The sequence below is a fragment of the Anticarsia gemmatalis genome, chromosome 2 (assembly GCF_050436995.1).
Source record: "Anticarsia gemmatalis isolate Benzon Research Colony breed Stoneville strain chromosome 2, ilAntGemm2 primary, whole genome shotgun sequence".
NCBI lineage: Eukaryota > Metazoa > Arthropoda > Insecta > Lepidoptera > Erebidae > Anticarsia > Anticarsia gemmatalis.
The window spans coordinates 12,434,496-12,453,791 of NC_134746.1; the positions used below are offsets into that span (position 1 = coordinate 12,434,496).

The following is a 19,296-nucleotide window of genomic DNA, read 5'->3' on the forward strand; positions in this document are numbered from 1 at the left end:
AGGTAATTAATTTACAATTTGTCTACCAGTCGTCATCATCAGACGGTTAGACCACAAGTCATTAACTTGTGGTGTCATTACAAACACTAGTTTGACACAATAACATATAACAATGAATCATCGACGTAAATCAATGCAAAAACCTTATTATTCTATGCCACGAGTAAAGTGCATAAGCCCCTTCCGGTACGAAGACAATTGACGCCAAGAATCCGTAAGATGATAATAAATATTTATACATAACTTGTTTATATAGAATGCGTTGATTCTACCATTTATAGATATACTATAGAATACTGGCTGAACCGGCAAACGTTGTCTTGCCATATAAATAAAAAAAATTGTGTCACATAGGGGTATGAAAAGTAGATGTTGGCCGATTCTTAGACCTACTTAATGTGCTCTCAAAATTTCATGAAATTCGGTCAAGCCGTTTCGAAGGAGTATGGTAACTAACATTGTGATATAGAAATGTTATATGTATAAGATTATAAAGTAACGGTAGAGTTATGACAAAGATCTTCCATTATTTTGATTGTTTAACTAATCGGTAATTGTCTAAAGGTGTTAAAAGTATATACTATTTATGTAGCAGCTCTGTAATTAAGTACATTTATCTTCTAGGAGCAAGTTTCGCGAGCAGAATATACTTTGACATTTACTTTGGTATTAGCACAGACAACTTTGACACGCATTGGTGTAAGAGACATGAAACTTATGGGATCAAGATTTGCTCATGTCATATGCTGCATGCAAGTTCAAATGGACGATCCTATCAATTACGCTAGCTAGATTTTTTCCATGGCAGCAACAATAATTACCATTGTTAAGTGTATGGAAATTGACCTTTAAATCAGCAGGAGCAATTAGCAATTAATGGAGAGCTAATATAGTAGTGACGTCATGCACTTGTGCAACGACTGCGTTTGCGCATGCACGTGCGCGGTGAACACGTTAGCGAAAGAAACTGTAATTGGTTTAATGAAGTTTTCAATATTTATTTATTAGTAGGTATTTGCAATGAGAAAGTGGCGTTTGAAAAACCTTTAGGTAGATAGACATCAAAAATATAATACAGCGGAATAAAATTGGCATGTATTTAAGAGACCACAGCTATTGCGTCCAAAATCATGAATAGATACCTATTATGTAGCCAAGCCTATATTTTAATTCTCATAGCTGGGATCTTTCGTTTATATGAAGAAAAAAGTGAAAGATCGAAATGGCGTAGTCTAAGAAGACTGACCTGACTGTTTATACCTTAAAAGCCGAACTAGATAGGCTTAATAAGAAAACAGAATCTCCATCATTAGATCTTCTGTAATAAGAACAATGCAAGGCCGAATGTCGTTTAAGAATAGTCCAGAATCGACAAGTACTTTTCAAGTTCAAATAAGAAAAACAAAAAACAAAGCCCTATCATCCCAAGGTCCCTGATACCTTATCAACAGGAACAATAATACCTTAACCTATTAGCCTCCGGTACATCGCCCTATACGTGTCGTATCACCCGGCACTGCGTGAGTAAACAGCATGACAAATAACAATAAATCTTCACATTTGTATAGATTGTAAGAATGACTACGTTCTTTAGTAACGCATTTGTTGTGGAGGAAATATTGTTTTGTTTGTTTTGTAAGGCTGTTTTATATGAACATTTTTATATAATAACAACGTAATAATATCTTAGTAATAAGAAATCTTAGTCATTTTTTTCCTAGCTGTGCTACTGCTGGACAAAGGTCTCCGTCCGAACCAAGAAAGGGTTAAGGTTAAGGCTTTAAGTCCAAAGAAAGAGAAAACTTAGAATTACAAACAATTTATTTGAGTGTTAAAACCACTATTTTTCGTCCACTGTGCTTTGCCCAGCAGAAATATTATGTTCATGAAACAGTTGCTTATGTTGTTTAGGAAAATAAAAAGTAACGTTATGAACATACACAAGACATAGAATCTATCAGCTCGTCAGGGGATGATGAATAAAAAATGTCCACCAACAAATCAGCAAAAACTACTAACTAATTCCGTCAACATATCCATAGTAAATAATGTAAAAATTATTTATATAGTTTGGTACCTACGTTTTTTGCTAAAATAAAAATCCATGGTACTAAATACAACGCCATAAACTGGTTTGATCATGATCGACGTACTATTTGAAGAGTACCTACTCGGGTGATCGAACCCATGACCCTCACACTCAGCCTTGTCACAGCTATAAAAATATTTGCACAGTCATTCCACTAGTACTAAATTGAAAACACTTTTTTTTACCCTCCACTTTACCCTGTAGAAAAACTTTGTGTGTGTCCTTGACTATTTGCGTATGAAAAATGTAAATAAACAAAACAAGAAAATATGTTTTTCTCCTCATTCATTTACTGTAACAAACTGAATTAATATTTCACTATCCTTTCAGCTGTTAACAGTGTTATTTTTCATAAATAAATATTGTGTATTTGGATGAAAAACATTCATTGAAAGGTTAATAAAAATAGCGTGGAATGGACCGACATTGACATTGGGCAAAGGTTTGGACGTGACAGCGCCAAGGTTGGCCGTTGGAAGACCAAACTGTAATAACAAAATAATATGAATCACTTATCGAAGTGTATATTTGACATACAGTTTTAAACTGGAGAAAAACATATTGATTAAATCTTGCATTATTAGAAAGTTCTAATAGACAGTTCCTGCAGAGATACAAAATCTCCATCTAGCACTTGGACAACGTGGAGGACTCTAGGTTTACCACTTTCTTCATTCTTTAGGAAGACTATTGCATACAAGTAGAATGGTAAAATATTTATTTTTTATGAATCAGCTACATGTCTTTTATATCAATGTTAAATATTGGAGTGATCTTGACTTTAATTACCGGGGAATTTGTTAGCGTTAGATTTAAGGAAAAAAAATTAAAATAAACGGTTTCTACCGGATATCGTGTCTTCAGTTTCCGGACGGAAAAAAAATATATATGAAATCTTTTTACGGATAAAATTATTCAAGTCTAACCTAGGTAATTAATCGCTGCAACAATTTAAAACAATGATAATTGATACTAAGATAATTTTATTCGTAATCATAGTCATAAATCTACGTCATTGCTCTTATATCGTAAACTTTACAAGGTAATAAGATAACAAACAGGTTATTGAACATCCTTCAAATTAATTAAATCAGTGTATTGTCTTCTCTCGAGTTGAATAGGTTATCTTTTTAACAAACAAAGATTAAAAATAACAAATTACAGTTTATTTTTCATTTGTTGTGTCTCGTTTTAGGCAAAGGTCATAAACTCATTCTGCCCTATCTGCCCGTCGGCCATTTTAGAAAAACCGTTTTTTATTTTTAAATCTGGAAACGATTCAATGTAATCTTTATTTAGAGCAAAGTCGTTATATTCTAAGACAAATGTTTGTCCTAAAAAATAAAAGATTTAAATTCAAAACGTGTATTTTTTCAGTTTTTTTAGGACAACATTAACCCCAATATTATAACCTAAATGCTTAGATATTACTTATCAACACGTGAGCCCGTTTTATGGATTTATAAATAGATGTATAAAATATATTATATCGGAGACTTTCGTACACATTGACCTACTATCAAAAGCAAAACTGAACCGTTTATTAAATTTATGTAACGTATTATAAACAATTTTTGCAAATGTATGTTATTCGCTAAAAAGTGTCATGGCGTCATTATGCTTTTTATGAAGATTTAGTTTGGTAAAATTATTTACTTAATAAAATTTTACAATGTCGTATGCAATACAAAATTAAGTTAGGCCATCCGTCGCACAACTAAACAAATGCCCAATTATCTATAATAGATTTCAGATGAAATAAAAATGGAAAACTTAATTCGCAAATGTGTAGTATTCGCATAAACGTTAACTATCATTATCATACAACTTCAATGACCCGTAGCAATTCTAACATAAATAGCAAAAAAACGTAATTCAACAAATTCTGTTACAAACTCAAGATCACATTACGTAGCGGGTTCATTCCCATGTGTTGATTCTCAGCGGAGCCAGGTCGACCGTTTGTTGGCACACTTGCACAAGCGGATACGAATATTACATGTTACTTTGATAAGATAGAAGAAAACATTGTTTTTCTTCTATTCTTAGCTGTTTTTGGTTGGTTTATTATGTGGCTTAAATCTCCGTGTCTAAGTGAGAAGAGAAGAAGTAATAGAAGTAAGTAGAAAAGCGGTTCTTATTGCGTGATATAGATTTTTTGGTGTAACTATTTTTTGTGAATGAAATTAAAATATAATGTTCTTAAGTCAAATAGTACCTATATCCATGTAAATAAATAACGATGATGCCTAGGAAATTAGCAATTTCCCCTACATATTATCTTTATGCCCCAACAGGATAAATGTAACAAAGATACAGGATAATAACTGCTTCGAAACTGATTCAACTTTAAATGCGGGGAAGAAATTCCACTCATTTTTTGCTTCAATCGTCTCCAGATTTTCCTCAACGTAAACGAGACATTCCACCATTAAATCAATACACAATTCTTTTGTTCTAAACTCTATGGAATGTCTATTAATAGGGAAGAGAACGCGAGCCAAAATCATCACACGTGTTACGAAAGCATGCTTTTTGCTAATTCACACGAAACCGTTTTACTTTGAGACCTGGCTTTTTAGTCATTATGTCAGCGAGTGGTTGCCAAATATTTATGATGCAGAAGTGCTCTAATTGCTTTTCGGTTTATGTAATTATGTGTGAACGAAGATTGAATCATCTTTTGGAAAGAGAAGCGAGAACACAAAATATGCTGTAAAATCTTCTGTAGAATAACTGTAACATGGCTCTTAAGGTCGATTTTCTAGAAAATATTTTTTTTTTTTTAGATTCTACATAGCTGCGTTATATATCAAGTAAGCTTAGATATATGATTTCTTGAATAAAGTCATCGTCATGTCAGACGGACATAATATCATAGTCTCTAATTCATAAAGGTTTCCTAGCTATAATAGAGGCAATTTCCTTCTGACGCAGACAGTATAATACACTTCACAATAATTCAGATCAAATCATTTCACTGCACTACCAATTGCCTTCAGTTGCTAAGCGAATAGTTGCACTAGATCAATTAAGGCTTGTCAGACTAGAAGGTTCTCAATAAATAGCTATCAATGCAAGTTTCAGAGTACAAAGTCTTGCACCAGCAACTGAAACTTTCCAGCCTTCGGAACAAATCAACGACCGTTGAACAAATCATAGCGTGCGTATTTGACCCTAGAAATAAGGTGTCAATTGACTGTTGGTCATTGTATCAGGTTGTTTACTCGTAGACACGTCAGGCTGATGATGGCAAGGGCAGCTTCATTGAAGATGTGTGGGTTTCGTAATAATTATTGTGGGTCTTAATTAAATGGGTTTTTTGATGTCTTGTCTGTTGTTTGATTGTGGTAGCAATTACTTCTCGTCTTATGATGAAGCTAAAATTTAGAACTGATCGATTTTTTCGTGGCTATTTATGGACAGAAAATGCGGATAATGCATTAGATTCATTCAAAATGTCTAAATTAATCTTTGTATAAAATTATCTGACGATAGATATTCCACTATATTTCCATGAGCAAAGTAAATAATAAAGAGGACAATAAACTAACCTCAATATAGAAACAAATGTATTAAAATTTGCACTTAGAGAAATTAAGCCTACCGACCCGATTTACCTACACAAACAAAATATCTACTAGTAAACAAACATTGTTTGTATAATTCGCGACAATTTCTAAACAAACAACGCGAGATATCGCAATAAAAACATTGGGGACGCGTATAATTGCGTGCGATTACAGCAGACAATCTGTCTGCACGGCTAGCTTCAGATCTGAGCTGTTTGTCCGATATTTGGCACAATACGTACTAAGTTCACTTATCTTGTACTGATAAAAATAGTTTATTATGTACTGTGGTACTAACTCACGAGTACAGTTGCGCGATTTTGTGGGTACTATCGAGTAATGAAAGTTTGATATTTAAAATGTACAGCAAAATAAATTAGAGGCGCTAATCATTTTGCATACAAAATTAGTCGACAGCTAGCCGGTTTAGTGGTGTTAGTCGGTAGCCAATAAAAAAATGAAAATCGTCCCTCAGTTCGAGTCTGTCTCTGCTTCATCTTTGTACTGTTACTGTATTTTCTTTTAGTAACTGTCAGGATGTTTAAAAAGGATTGGCAATCTGATATTTAGCACTCTAAAAAATGGAGAATTTCTTCTTTGAAATTTTATCTTCATTTAAAACGTAGGTTTTAGTATAAAAGTATTGGTTTTCTTGTTAAGATATGACTATTTAAAAGTATTTAAAACTCAGTTTTTGTTTCATACAAGTGTATTTTAGGCGTTTCAACTGCATAAAACGTTCGCACATACATAACACGTAATATTATACAACAGACTTACCCCAGTTTTATACGTTACCGGCTCGCGCTCACACATTTTACTATTCGAATTTGAATTTTATGCGTTTTATTACCTAACCAAACGTTACGTTTACCCAGATTTTACAGATTTCTTATATTGAAAAAGGTTATTGACATTTGTGGTAAGGCTGTTGCGACTCTAAAAATATTTTTGTAGAAGAAAATAATACGACGATGAAGGAGCAAAGGACGCCTATGATATACGACGTCACCCTTTTTTCTTTTCAGTTTTTTGCCTTCCTTGCTAAGGCATGCTAGAAAGTCCAGATATACGTTAAAAGAACGCGTATTCTATACAAAGTATAGCCGATATTTTGTGCCCTTAGAAGTTGAGTTGACATTGAAATATCATAGACTTAATATTATACATGTCATACCGTCAAGCAGTCCCTCAGGGAGCCATTTCGCTCCCCCAATCTGGACTATACCTATTTTGTTTTTTTTTACTTATTAGGTAAATTGACACGAGAGAGCAATAAACTCAACAGGGAATGACGTTGGTCAGATTAAATTGATAGATATGAAGGTCTAGAGGTCATGAAAAGAGGTGTAATATATATCAGACTAAACCTAAATGATGTAGAACTACTGTTAACTCTTGGTTATGTTTATTTTTTTGTTGTCTTGGAAAACTACGATCGCATTCTAATCTTAAGTCTTTGATAGATATTTTACTTTATTCGAGGAACATTTTCGAATAATAAATCTCTAAAATTCTTCCAGATTTTTTGCAGCTCCATTTATTTGCTTTTTCCCGATTTCCAGGCCTAGTAGAGTAATTTTCTCTCGAGAGACTCGACATTTAGAATGTACCTACTGCAAAAATAGTGTTGTAGATGTTCTTTAAAAAATTATCACTAGCTGGCCGGTTATAGTTAGTCAACAGTAGTAGAGAATCGCGCAACAGTTCCGTGTGAGACGGGTTCTAATTTGACGTATGTGTTCTCAACAACATGTCTATTTTGAAATGGACGCCGCTTTCCTCGCGGCTTGGCATTTGGCACGTGTCGCGGCCATGACAGTGAAGATTATTATTTGTTACCATTTCAACTAAACTAGTCGTCTCGTGGGTGAATGAATTTAACGACTCTATTCATCATGTGTTTTAATATATCCACTTTTCGTTATTGATATCGACATGTGATGATGATACAATCCGTACTCAGGACTTGACTGCGGATTTACTAAAATATTGATCTTATCTTTTGGCAGAGTCTGAGCATATAAAGGTATGGAATAAAACCCACATGCCTCGTCTCTTTGGTTCCCAATAAAAAAAATCGTTCTATTTGAAAGTTTATGCAATTATATCAGTAACTAAGCAGATAAGTTAATCTAGAACAACTAAATAATAAATACTGTCCGAAGAACGAAAGGCTACGTAGCTTATCAAAATTAAAAGCCTTTTTTCAGATTGACCAAAAAATAATTGCCTCTAACAGCTAGTCAAAGTTCAATCAATAAAAGATCATTTTCTATTCCTTCTGACGCACTGCCCATCCCATTGATTTGCAAACAATAGGTTTTCCTTATACCAACAATTAAACCATTAACAACTTAAATCGACCTGATCTTGATTATATTGAGCTTACGTTAAGCAAGGAGAAAAACCTTTAGTGGAAATAAGGCATAAGACACTAGTTATTAGCGCCAAGTGACTTAATCCTTTTTGTATTACAAGCGAGACAGCTTTGCCGAATGAAATGGTTGCAAGTTTAGTGAATAAACAACAAAAGGTACAAGTAAAATTAGGCGACTTAGGGCTGAATATACAAACGTTTTTCAGTTTTAAGTTAAACTTAACACTCATACTGTTCCTACAACTCTTTATACTTAAACGTCACTCATTTCTGAGTTACATTTAGTCAAGCACTGTCACAGTAACTTTGATGGGTGTTGTTTTGATAATTTTCATTTTGAGCATCACTTTAAACCGAGTGTCGTCTGAGTATTTTGCCGTTAATCCTTTTTGTGAAAAGTGAGTGAGTTCAAAATTTCAGTAAAAAAGGGCAAATCATTAAGGCTTTAGGCACCTTAAGTCTTTTTAGAAGTGAGAGATATTGTTTCGATATAAAATTTACTTCAGTACTAGTTCACCTACGCTTGTATTTTGTGCGTAATAAGACTTGTTTGTATGAGATATTTCTCTTTCACTTAGCAGTCCACCTTGAGCAGAAAATGTAGAAAATGTATTTATAATAATATAAATGTTTTAATATTGTATTGTAAAGTTGCAAACAAAATACGATTTTGATCTTTGATAAAACGAACAAGAAAAAAAATTGAAGGAAGTTGTAACTGCAATTAGTGATTATTTTATAAGTAAAAGTAAACAACAGGTTCATTTCCTTATCTGGGAAAATAGTAATATTATTTATGCTAGGATTTTGTGACCACCAATAAATGTTTTTTTCTAACTGTTACCAAAGCCTTTCTCGTGTTTAATACCTAGACATTACATCTATAATACATACATACATAAAATCACGTCTTCTTCTAATAGGGGTAGGTACAGACCAAACAAACAGTGTTTCAAGTTAATTCATAACTGGTAAAGGAATGGCGGTAGTCATAAATTAATCATTTCTATTACTCTAAGAACCTCATTCAAAGAGAATGAGTTAAGTGTTTTGTTGCAATTATACAGGAGCTAAACAAACGGACATAAATTTTATTAGTAGAAATACATTACTATATGGAAGTTAGGTGGCGAAACCACATAATCATTTATTTTATTAGGTACTAGTTATTTATAGCCAGCAAACTCAATCCGATGGCGTAATAGGAATTTAAAGCAAAATTAACCCCAAATTTTCACGCCATTATACACCTTCTTAATATACACACAAAGGTTCTACAGTGAACTATTTTTATGCTGAATTTCATCAACATCGGGTCAGTAGTTTAGCTGTGAAAGCGTAACACGCAGACAGACAGTTTGATTTGCATATGAAGTAATGATGCGGTTTGCTCATTGTTGCAATGCAGACGTTTGGCAACTGTTCGCATTGGCGAATCAGTCATTTTATAATCTTAAAACATGTTTGTTTACTAACAGAAATAAGATGTGTAAATGATGGGAATACATTATTACCTAGTTGAATAAATTACAAACGTCGGTGAGGAAATCAACTGTACTTAAAGCTAACGACATTATTAAACATCAACCGGCTCTTTACGAAAATATCGCCTGAACCTAGATTTTCTTCTAGTCTGATGGTCTTATCCTTCCAATTCTTCTCATCTTATATTAAATAGTAAGGTAGAGTAGATTACAAATATTGTTACGGTAAAGCTACAAGACTACAGCCTATTTTTTACTATCGCTGCCTAATAAGTAGCTATCGAAATGTCTTGTACTGAACACGGTCAGTGTTCCTACAATAATTTAAAGGAAAATAATTTCAAGTATCGTTTTAAATGTCAGCCTCTCAATACTTAAGCGATACGATAATATCGAGTGTAGGAAATAATCAAATTGTTAATTAATTGACACATTTCATCGACAGAACCTCGTTAAAATCGTAACAAAAATCATACGTGACATTTTAATAATATTTACGAGAAAATACGCAACATTTTGTATGTAAATAAAAGAAACAAAATGCTTGTTTATAATTTTCTTTGTCTTAACGTATACTAGTGATATTTCTCGTGTAATTACATCGTTGTAAACAACGGGATGCGTGTGCGTCGCGGTAATTGTCGGGTGAAACATGCCATGGTAGTAATGATGGATTGAAGTCCTGCTTATATTGTAATTATGCCTTGATTAGACCTGCTAGTCTGAAGTAAACACGCTACGTTAATAGGCAAATTAATTGACAAAGTAAGCTTGATTTAAGACCTTGTATGTTTATGACATAGTGAAGATTGTCGGGAAAACATGAACGGGGATGACTAGTGTAAACGGAATGAGGCTTGTCTTGTAGATTATATTGAAAAGGTGACGATTATAAATAATTTTGAATGCGTTACTGACTCTTAATTGGGCGTGTGTCTCTTCCTAGCATTAAAAGTGGGGTTTGAACGAAACGCTGGTTTATAGACTTTTTCCTTCTCAAAAAAAGATGTCTGGTAGTTCTCTAGTTTACTAATATTCCATCTTTTGGGTGCATTTTATAACGATTAGCCAGTGATAACATACTTACTTCAAACTAAAACTTATAGTAACAGGATCTTCATTAACGATCAAAACGATTAACCTACAAGAATTCGACTCCTAGCCGACAACCAAGTGACTGCTTTGCTTTATGACTTGAATTACATTACATAGTCAAGGTTTTACTTGTTATTCGATTGTAACAACAATCTGTGGGAATTTTCCTACAAAAATACAAAAAGATTAAACGAAAAAAAATCTAAGTATAAAATAAATAGATGCAACGTTCCGTAGTTCCGAAAAGTGCCAAAAGTAAAGCTTTTTATTTCCGGAAATCAAACTTTCCGAACGCGGCATTTCCCGCGGTTTAATGGAAAAGAAATCACTCTATGACATTTTCTTTTTTTTTTAGGGACCATTGCTATGTTTCTGGTGGTTTCAAGAATGTAAATATCGGATATATTCAGTAAATAAAGTAGAATTCGATGTCTACTTGTAAAATCTGTTATATTTTAAAAAAGGGTAACAATTAATTCAAAGAATAAGTAAAATACTGAAAATAAATAAGTCGATAATAAAACCTGGCACCTGCGTACTTAAAACAGGTGGCAGTGAATGTCACAATTTTTATGTTACTGCCTGTCATATCGATAAATATTTTACAATCACATGACTAACTAATAAACGATTAAATCACATTTGTTTTTTATAAATCAGTAAGGTGCCTACGTGGTCGGCTTTTAAAATCACTGGACACTTAGAAATCTCTTTTCATTTCATAACTAGGTAGGTACCTTCCCACTTTTAGTTTTAACTCTAAAACGATTAATATAATAAGACGTTGATAACTTTTAATAGGCTTGGACTTATCGATAACATATTGTGTATTATGCCCGGCATGATAATTAGCAACCAGCCAGCCAACCATCGTATTCGTAATAAGCACCTACATAACATCTGTCTACTTACATGTCATGTTTTACCATTAACCAGTCATTGTAGAAGTAGGTATGGTAGCTTAGGCCTGCTTCATGCTATACTTATATTATCCTAGTAGGTACCTACCTATTTATTCGTTTGTGTATATTTTACATGTTTTTATATATCTTACATGTAAGTAGGTAATTAAGTAACTTGACTTTTTGCCACCGGTCACCGCATAGACCGGTAACAGGATTTATTAAATAACGAAGGTCATACAATAAATAAAATGATAGTTGAACAAACTTACCGGGTGGTATAAAGTTTGAGACAAGAACACACAGCACAAGGAATCCCCTCAACATTTTCCCAACACACTAAACAAAACCCCAAAAAAATTAACCGTTTGCATTGTGCATTTGAAAAGAAAACTAGAAATAAATACAATCACCAGTCACCACACTTTAGTTATCACTATAAAGCACTAAAGAAACTGTAGGATTTTGTACAAAGCAAAAAATAACAGTTATAACGATCGAAAAATCTTATTTTAAACGTTCGGTGCGTGAAATCGTAGTTGGGCGACCATGTTGGCGCGAAATAGGAACGTGCGCGCTGCTCGGAGCGGCGAAGCGGACTTGCTCAAGTCGGGCAGTTTCTGCGGTTGCCGCGCGACTCGCGAGGCTTGTTTGGGCGGTACGCCATCGCGCCATTACAACGATGGCGCCGTCGGCTGTTGCGACGCGGCAGTTCGCTACAATCCTCGTTCTACTGCATCCAATCTCAATCGACATCAAATCGTTAGCATTTACTCAACAGTTACGGGTCGACATCGTTTGGTGCGGCTAATGTAATACCTACACACAGGCAAAGATAACTCTCTGATTTGTCTTCCGGGCAATTTGGAGTTACGATATGCAAAAGATTACAGATGTAGGCAACCAGTCCACGACATCCAGCGACCATTAGGGAAGATTTTAACTTCAAACAAAATAACCTTTCTAATCTATTCAAACGTTTCAGGCATAGCTTTAGCTCGACCGTTACAAAGACCAAGGGAAGGGTTTGTTTTACTGCCTGTCATACCAAAAGCCTACAAGCGCTGAGTTCTTGCAGGTAGTAGCCTCACATCACAAAGTCTGAGGCCGACTTTTGAGCCTTCAGTAAACTAAACTAGTCCAAAGCCTAAATTAAACTAAGGACGTACCTACCTAATTATTGCAAGAAGTTTTTTTTCTTTTTAGATCTATTGGAGTTTTAATTATATACTTACAACGTTTGTATTGAGCACAATTTTAATATAATCTCACTCTACAGTTACAGTTATTATATTCTTTTTTACTCTCGCCTTACCGTAGTTTTCTTGTCTTTATCTTCTGATCTCCTTTAAAGAAACCATCATACTGATAAAAGATGTATTTATAACTAAAATTTCACAGTGCGCTATCGCGGCACCTTAAAATATTCATGTGGAGTAGAAGAAATAACTAGTACAACGGCACTAAATTGATAACGTAGCTACTGTGAAACAAAAGCGGTGTGAAACGTCGCATTGCGTATAGTCCCTGTGGCGCAGAGGATAGCGCGTTGGACTTCTAATCCAAAGGTCGTGGGTTCGATCCCCACCAGGGATGCTACTTTAATTATTTTTATGGGTACATTGTCTTTTTACCCACTAAAATTAAGTAGTATATTTCAATTTTTCAAACAAGGTGTCAAGTTGTATACGGATAACAGTTTAATTACCTAGCTGGCTAGCTAACAGAATAAGTGACGTGGTCTTGTGGCGCTCCGCCACTTTAGTTTCATTCAACGTTTCACACTACGCAGTTCTGAAATAAAGAATTGACGCACTGAAAAATTAAACTAAGTTCATTTTTGTAGACTGGCAACAAGAAACTTTGATTGATTGCCAGTAATTAAGGATTTCCTTTATACCTTGGGAATCGTACATCTATCGTCTATGTCACACTGATTGTTTGATAAAACAATACCTCTAATATTTTTTTAGAGCCAGATTAGGAGTCAGAGATGAGTTATACATTCTTACTTACGGTAATTCAATTGTTATTTTAGGCTATGAAAGGCACCATAACAACCGATACTATTAAGTTATAGTTGATTTTGTTTACAATCACGACAAATATTACTTATTTTTACCGTGGTTATAAAAGAATCTCAACTTTATAATATTCTTGAGGGACTTTAAAATATGTGGTGGGTAACATTGTGCGGCAAATGTCACATTATCCGCTGTCACTTCAACCGACCGACTGACGTGACGTAAACAACAATAAACTGTGTGCGCGGGCGCCGTGTGAAATACAAATTCCTATTGTTAACTTTCCATTTTGTCTAATAAGATTCTAGTGAGAATTAACCAGAAGTATTAGTATATTAATTAATGTGTTTTTTACGATTAAATAGATAGCAAAAATGGGGTTCTCGCACACGACCGGCCACGTATTACTAGGATGTTGTTCGAGCGCTTTTCTCATGGAAATTCTTATGTCTAGAAAACCAAGTAGTGCAAATTTAGTAACATTCCTTCAGTTTTTCTTTATCTCTTTACATGGTTTCATAGTCACGACTAAACTGGGAAAGGTGAGTCATATTTTCTTTTGATAAAACTTTTCCGTAAACAGATATTAATTTTTTCGCGTGAAAATTATCGTAAATTTTCATCATACATACTTACTTTAAATAATAAGTTTTAAGTTGTATTTAAGTATAATTTTAACATTAATAAACAATTAATAAAACTTTCCATATAATTATGTTTTCCTCAAGACTTTATTTATGTTTCAGTTGTAATATCCTCTTAATTCTGGTATCCCGGTTAATAATACCAGAGTGAATCATGTCTATATCTATACATGGTTAAATGGTTACATACCTATTTGCAAAACAGAGTTTATGACCTCTGTATATTTTTGTTATCCCTAAGAGTAGAATATTGACCCTTTAAGAATTTAACATTTGATATTATTAAGTTAAAAAAAATCTGATATAGGTATTTTAAAATTATTCCAGTGCTATGTTTATTCTTTTAAGAGTAGTATATGGCATCTATTAAAAACATTGCCTTAACCTCTATTTCTTATTTTTAATTACAGGTAGGCCCTAAAATACCTTTAAAGCAGTACATAATATTAGTGAGTTTGTTTTTTATAACAACTGTGGCAAATAACTATGTCTACGCCTTGCATGTGCCTTCTACATTACATATGATTATCAGGTAATTATAACATTTTACTAACTAATAATATATTTATTTATATTTACTTCAGCTGAGAGTTTGAAATAGTTTTATAGTGAAGGCCATAGCATGTGGCCAGCGTGGTGAACTTAAGTTTTCGTTTAATTATTAGGTGCCAGCAGTGACTGGTTGTCCATGCTACGTTTAAGTAGGTAAAACACTTTGTCTCACATACGTAACATCACCCCTGTAATTCTTGAAGGTGTAGACAGAGGTGTATGTCACCATTTATAAGCTTATTGCTAAATATCAGCATACTTTTGTATATTTGAATAGTATATCGCAGGTATTATGAAAGTCACCTTCATTTTAAAGATATAAAAACGACAGTCATCCTTTGGTGTTCAGTTTCACTACTTCTTAATGTTTTTATACTTTTTCTGCCAGTATTTAATTTTAGCAGACAAGTGACATTTAAATATAAACTGTGAAACTGGCACTTATCCTTCCACAGATATATTATTATGTATACTACACATAAGTATTAGGTTTCTTATGCACCTACAAAGTATGAACAGATCAAAAAGTTAATGACCTCATGTAGCCAGTAATGTTGCAATGTACTTGGCAGTGTGCCTGATTGTCTTCATCAGTTAATGACATCATTGATTAACGATATAAGTACTTACAATTAAGTACCTACCTACCCATGAAACTGGTTTTCTTAATACAAAGTTTTTTTGCAAATTAATAGAAACTTTTTAACAGCATACCATTTTTTTCTTAACATGTTTTTAGTATGTACTTACTTCTGCAATAAAATCTTGTATTTTATTGCAGAAGAAGAATTGGTCAAAGTACAGTTACAGTACACATGACCTTAATAACTCCGATCCAGTTGAAAGTCGTCAGTAATGTAAAATAATTGAATGATGTCCATGACGTAGTGGCCAAGGTGATTTCACTAGGCTTACAGCACATGCCAGTTTCACAGGTTTCGTCTCCCTGCATGGAACTAATATTTTTATGATTCAAGTTAAGAAGTTGTCTTGGATTTAGTTGCACTTTGTGATTGTTGTATCTAAGTTTGTAGCTCTTAGTCTTGATGAGTGTAACGCAAAACATACCCTTAGAGCCAGCTTGTTTTATTTTTATAATAATATTATAATTTCTATGTTCCAGATCAGCATCTTCCCCAGCTAGCATGTTAGTATACTGTTGTGTGAAACGACAATCACCTAAATTAACCAATGCTATTGGTTCAGTACTCATCAGTAGTGGTGTGGCACTAGCCATGTATGGAGGAGCTCCCACCAATGAGGAGAGTAAAGGAACATTCCTGTATTGGTGTATAGGAGTTACTATATTACTAGCTACTTTGTTCACTGGTGCGTTTACTGGGCTACAGCAGGAGAGACTGTATTCTAAATATGGAAAGCATCCTAATGAGGTATGTTCAAAAAATTTGTAACTAATTTACATTTAATGTATGAAAGACCCTGTAGTATATCAAAGGGGACTCTAATTTATAGACTAGAAGTATGTAGTAAGTAATTTTATTTTAAAATTAGGTTTAACATACATACTATCATGTCTTTTTTCTATTGGCTTAAGAGAACCACTTAATAAATACAGTATATGAGTATAGATGTTAAAGTGTGTCACATTTAAACTTAATTTTGTATTTAACATAGGTAAATATTAGAGTAAAATGTTTACTTCAATAAATTGGCAATATTACATGTAGGTCAACTATAGGTTATCAGAACTGGTACACAATCAGTAATAAAATCGTTTACAATTTGTAACACTTGCATAAACAACTTCCATCGCCTAAACCTATTTATTTTCTTATTTATTATTAAAATATAATATTTATGTGACGAGCGAGAGGCTTTTTTATATAGCTATAGTAGATAATTATAGATGGTGGCTTTTGTCTTATTTTACATATCTTTAAGTTTATAGACCTCATAAAAATTTATGTAGCATCAAATGACCTTAGGTGAGCAATCTAAAAGTTATCAAATGAAAACTAGCAACTTCAGCAAATATAATTATCTTATCCTCCACAATTAGTGTTTAGCTGTTTACAAACTAATTATAATGTTTGTTGTGTTTTCACTTACATTATTCAAGGACTTTCAAGTTTTGTCCGCTTGTATGACTTAACTCCCTATTGTTCTAAGATCAATATTTAATTCCGAGATTTAAATATAGATATCTCTGGTCGTTAACTATATAATAATATATAAAAGCGGAAGGTCACTTATCACAAAATCTCCGAAACTCCAAGTGCTAGGAATCTATAATTCGCATGCGATTCTTATAGGGCATAGATGCTCATATATTACAGACAAGTCCAGTCTTTAGAGTACTTTTTATTATTTTCAGATGCTGTTCTACACTCATGCCATTCCATTGCCATTATTCATAGGAATCTACCCTCAGTTGAAGGACACTTCATCAGATCTCACTTTGGACACTTGGCTCCTAATAGGACTCAACATTCTCTCACAATTTTACTGCACTCATTCAGTGCATGAATTAGCAACCAAGGAAACTTCAGTCACAGTGACTTTTATACTGACTCTGAGGAAATTTGTTTCTCTTTTGATATCTTCCATAGTTTTTAAGAATAATTTAACAGTCTACCATGTGATAGGTACTGTTTTAGTAGCTCTTGGTACTTATGTGTACTTTGACTTTTTCTCCAATAGGAAGCAGAGGCCAGTTACTATGAAAACTAAGGCTAATTAAACATTCTAGTATTTAATGGAAATCAATGGTTCTAGAGTTGTGATAAATCAGTCCAAGCATTGTTTTTAGATATATTTATTTACATCGAATTTTTAGAGAATTTATTTTGTTGGAAATTACTCGAAATTTTATATTATATAACTTGCTTATAGACTGCATTTATTAGATGTTAAGTATATTGTTATAATTATATTTTTAGTAAATAAGTATTAGAGTAAGATCCCAGAGCTGCCAGACCTACGTAATTTTAGCAAAGCTGAAATTTTGAGGATTGTTAGTATAAAGGGTCTGTTAAGAGGTATGCACATCCACTACCTTGAAAGCGGGGCCGTTTCTGAGGTAGCGCGGAGTGAAGGTGCGTAAAAAACGACCCAACCTACGTCATAGTAGCAAAGCTGGTTTTCAGATATGTTAGTAATGATATTATGTAGAATTAAAATTGACTATTGCCAGACCGTTTCCCGGGGCCGTTACTTCTGCCAGACGCCTTAAATGTTATAAAAAAATGAGGTCAACTACGTCATAGTAGCAAGCCTAAATTTTATATATGTTATTAAAGGTACACTTTTAAGACCCCCTGTATGCGGACAGACCATTCCGCAGGGCCCTTCGTCCCCTAGACGCCATTAAACTTTCCCTATGAGTGCGAGAGTAAGAGCATTATTCATACAAATAAATGAAAAACAATGGAATTAAAAAAATAAAAATTGAAAAATTATTGAATACTAGCTGACCCGCGCATCTTTGCTTGCGTCACTTAAGAGAGATAGGTCAAAATGTTACATAAACGGGTTATGTAACATTTTTCACTGGTACTCTGCTCCTATTGGTCGTAGCGTGATGATATATAGCTTATAGCTTTTCTCAATAAATAGGCTATCCAACAGTAAAATATTATTTTATTCGCACCAGTAGTTCCTGAGATTAGCGCGTTCACACAAACAAAAAAACTTCTCATCTTTATAAAATTAGTATAGATTAAAAGTACTTGGAATGTTTAGGAAGATAAGTAACATTATTTTGGGAATTATTTAAAAAATAGATATGGTTTACACTATTTACAAAAATTATGAAAAAAAAATTGTAGTCATTCATCTTCATTATCATCATCATCATCATCATTATCTGAGCTCTATTAAAGGTACAATTTTAAGACCCCCTGTATGCGGACAGACCATTCCGCAGGGCCCTTCGTCCCTTAGACGCCATTAAACTTTCCCTATGAGTGCGAGAGTGAGAGCATTATTCATACGCAATGTGAGTGAAACACACTATACTTTCCTAAAGACTATAGACTAACGCCCCTATACTTATATATACTTATATATTAGCTTAGCCTTGGTTCCAAACTATGTTGGAGTCGGCTTCCAGTCTCACCAGATGCAGCTGGATACCAGTTTTTACATGGAGCGACTGCCTATCTGACTTCCACAGCCCAGATACCTGTGTTATAACACGATACCCCTCGGTAAGACTGGCTGTCAGACTTTCAAGCTTCTGACCGCTGTTAACGACTGTCAAAGATCTTCGAAAATGACAGCCCGAGATCCACAATTTAACGTGCCTTCCGAAACACGGAGGAACTTATTAAGCACATATGTATAAGATGGCCACCCATCCACAGAACATCCTCGGCAAGCGTGGCTTAACCTCAGAGATCAATCCGCGCGGCTGTTGTTAACTGCTTCCTTATACCCCTCAGAATTCTTTAGAAGTTTGTAGCGTGTTTTCTATTTAGTATATGATCGTGCAGCTGCTGTAACACGTTGACAACGCGAGCTACAGTTGCCGTGAAACAACTTGAACAAAAGTCGGCATGTGCATTTTTGGCCAAATTATTGGTAACCATATAT

General features: G+C 33.9%; 2 protein-coding genes and 1 non-coding gene across 3 annotated transcripts in view; 2 read left to right on the forward strand and 1 right to left on the reverse strand.

Annotated features, from left to right (window-relative positions):
- Positions 1–12,166, reverse strand: part of LOC142984939 (uncharacterized) — an 83,326-nt gene extending 71,160 nt beyond the window's left edge. The window contains exon 1 of the mRNA XM_076132828.1: positions 11,795–12,166. Coding sequence (XP_075988943.1) covers positions 11,795–11,849 — 55 coding nt within the window. The 5' untranslated portion in view covers positions 11,850–12,166. The remainder of the gene's footprint in view (positions 1–11,794) is intronic.
- An 879-nt stretch (positions 12,167–13,045) lies between these two features.
- TRNAR-UCU (transfer RNA arginine (anticodon UCU)) lies at positions 13,046–13,118 on the forward strand. Its single transcript has one exon. It is a non-coding gene; the product is annotated as a tRNA-Arg (tRNA).
- Positions 13,119–13,749: 631 nt separating this feature from the next.
- LOC142985007 (UDP-xylose and UDP-N-acetylglucosamine transporter-like) lies at positions 13,750–18,662 on the forward strand. Its single transcript, XM_076132922.1, has 4 exons — positions 13,750–14,088; positions 14,601–14,722; positions 15,866–16,133; positions 17,078–18,662. The coding sequence occupies exons 1-4, from the start codon at positions 13,921–13,923 to the stop codon at positions 17,441–17,443; spliced, it is 924 nt and encodes a 307-aa protein (XP_075989037.1). The 5' UTR covers positions 13,750–13,920; the 3' UTR covers positions 17,444–18,662.
- Positions 18,663–19,296: the final 634 nt, after the last annotated feature.

Excerpts from the sequence above, each read along its gene's own strand:
- LOC142985007 (XM_076132922.1), top strand. The coding sequence starts at position 13,921 with ATGGGGTTCTCGCACACGACCGGCCACGTATTACTAGGATGTTGTTCG. Across the intron at positions 14,723-15,865 it reads ACATTACATATGATTATCAG|ATCAGCATCTTCCCCAGCTA; the intron begins GTAATTATAACA and ends TCTATGTTCCAG. Across the intron at positions 16,134-17,077 it reads ATGGAAAGCATCCTAATGAG|ATGCTGTTCTACACTCATGC; the intron begins GTATGTTCAAAA and ends TATTATTTTCAG.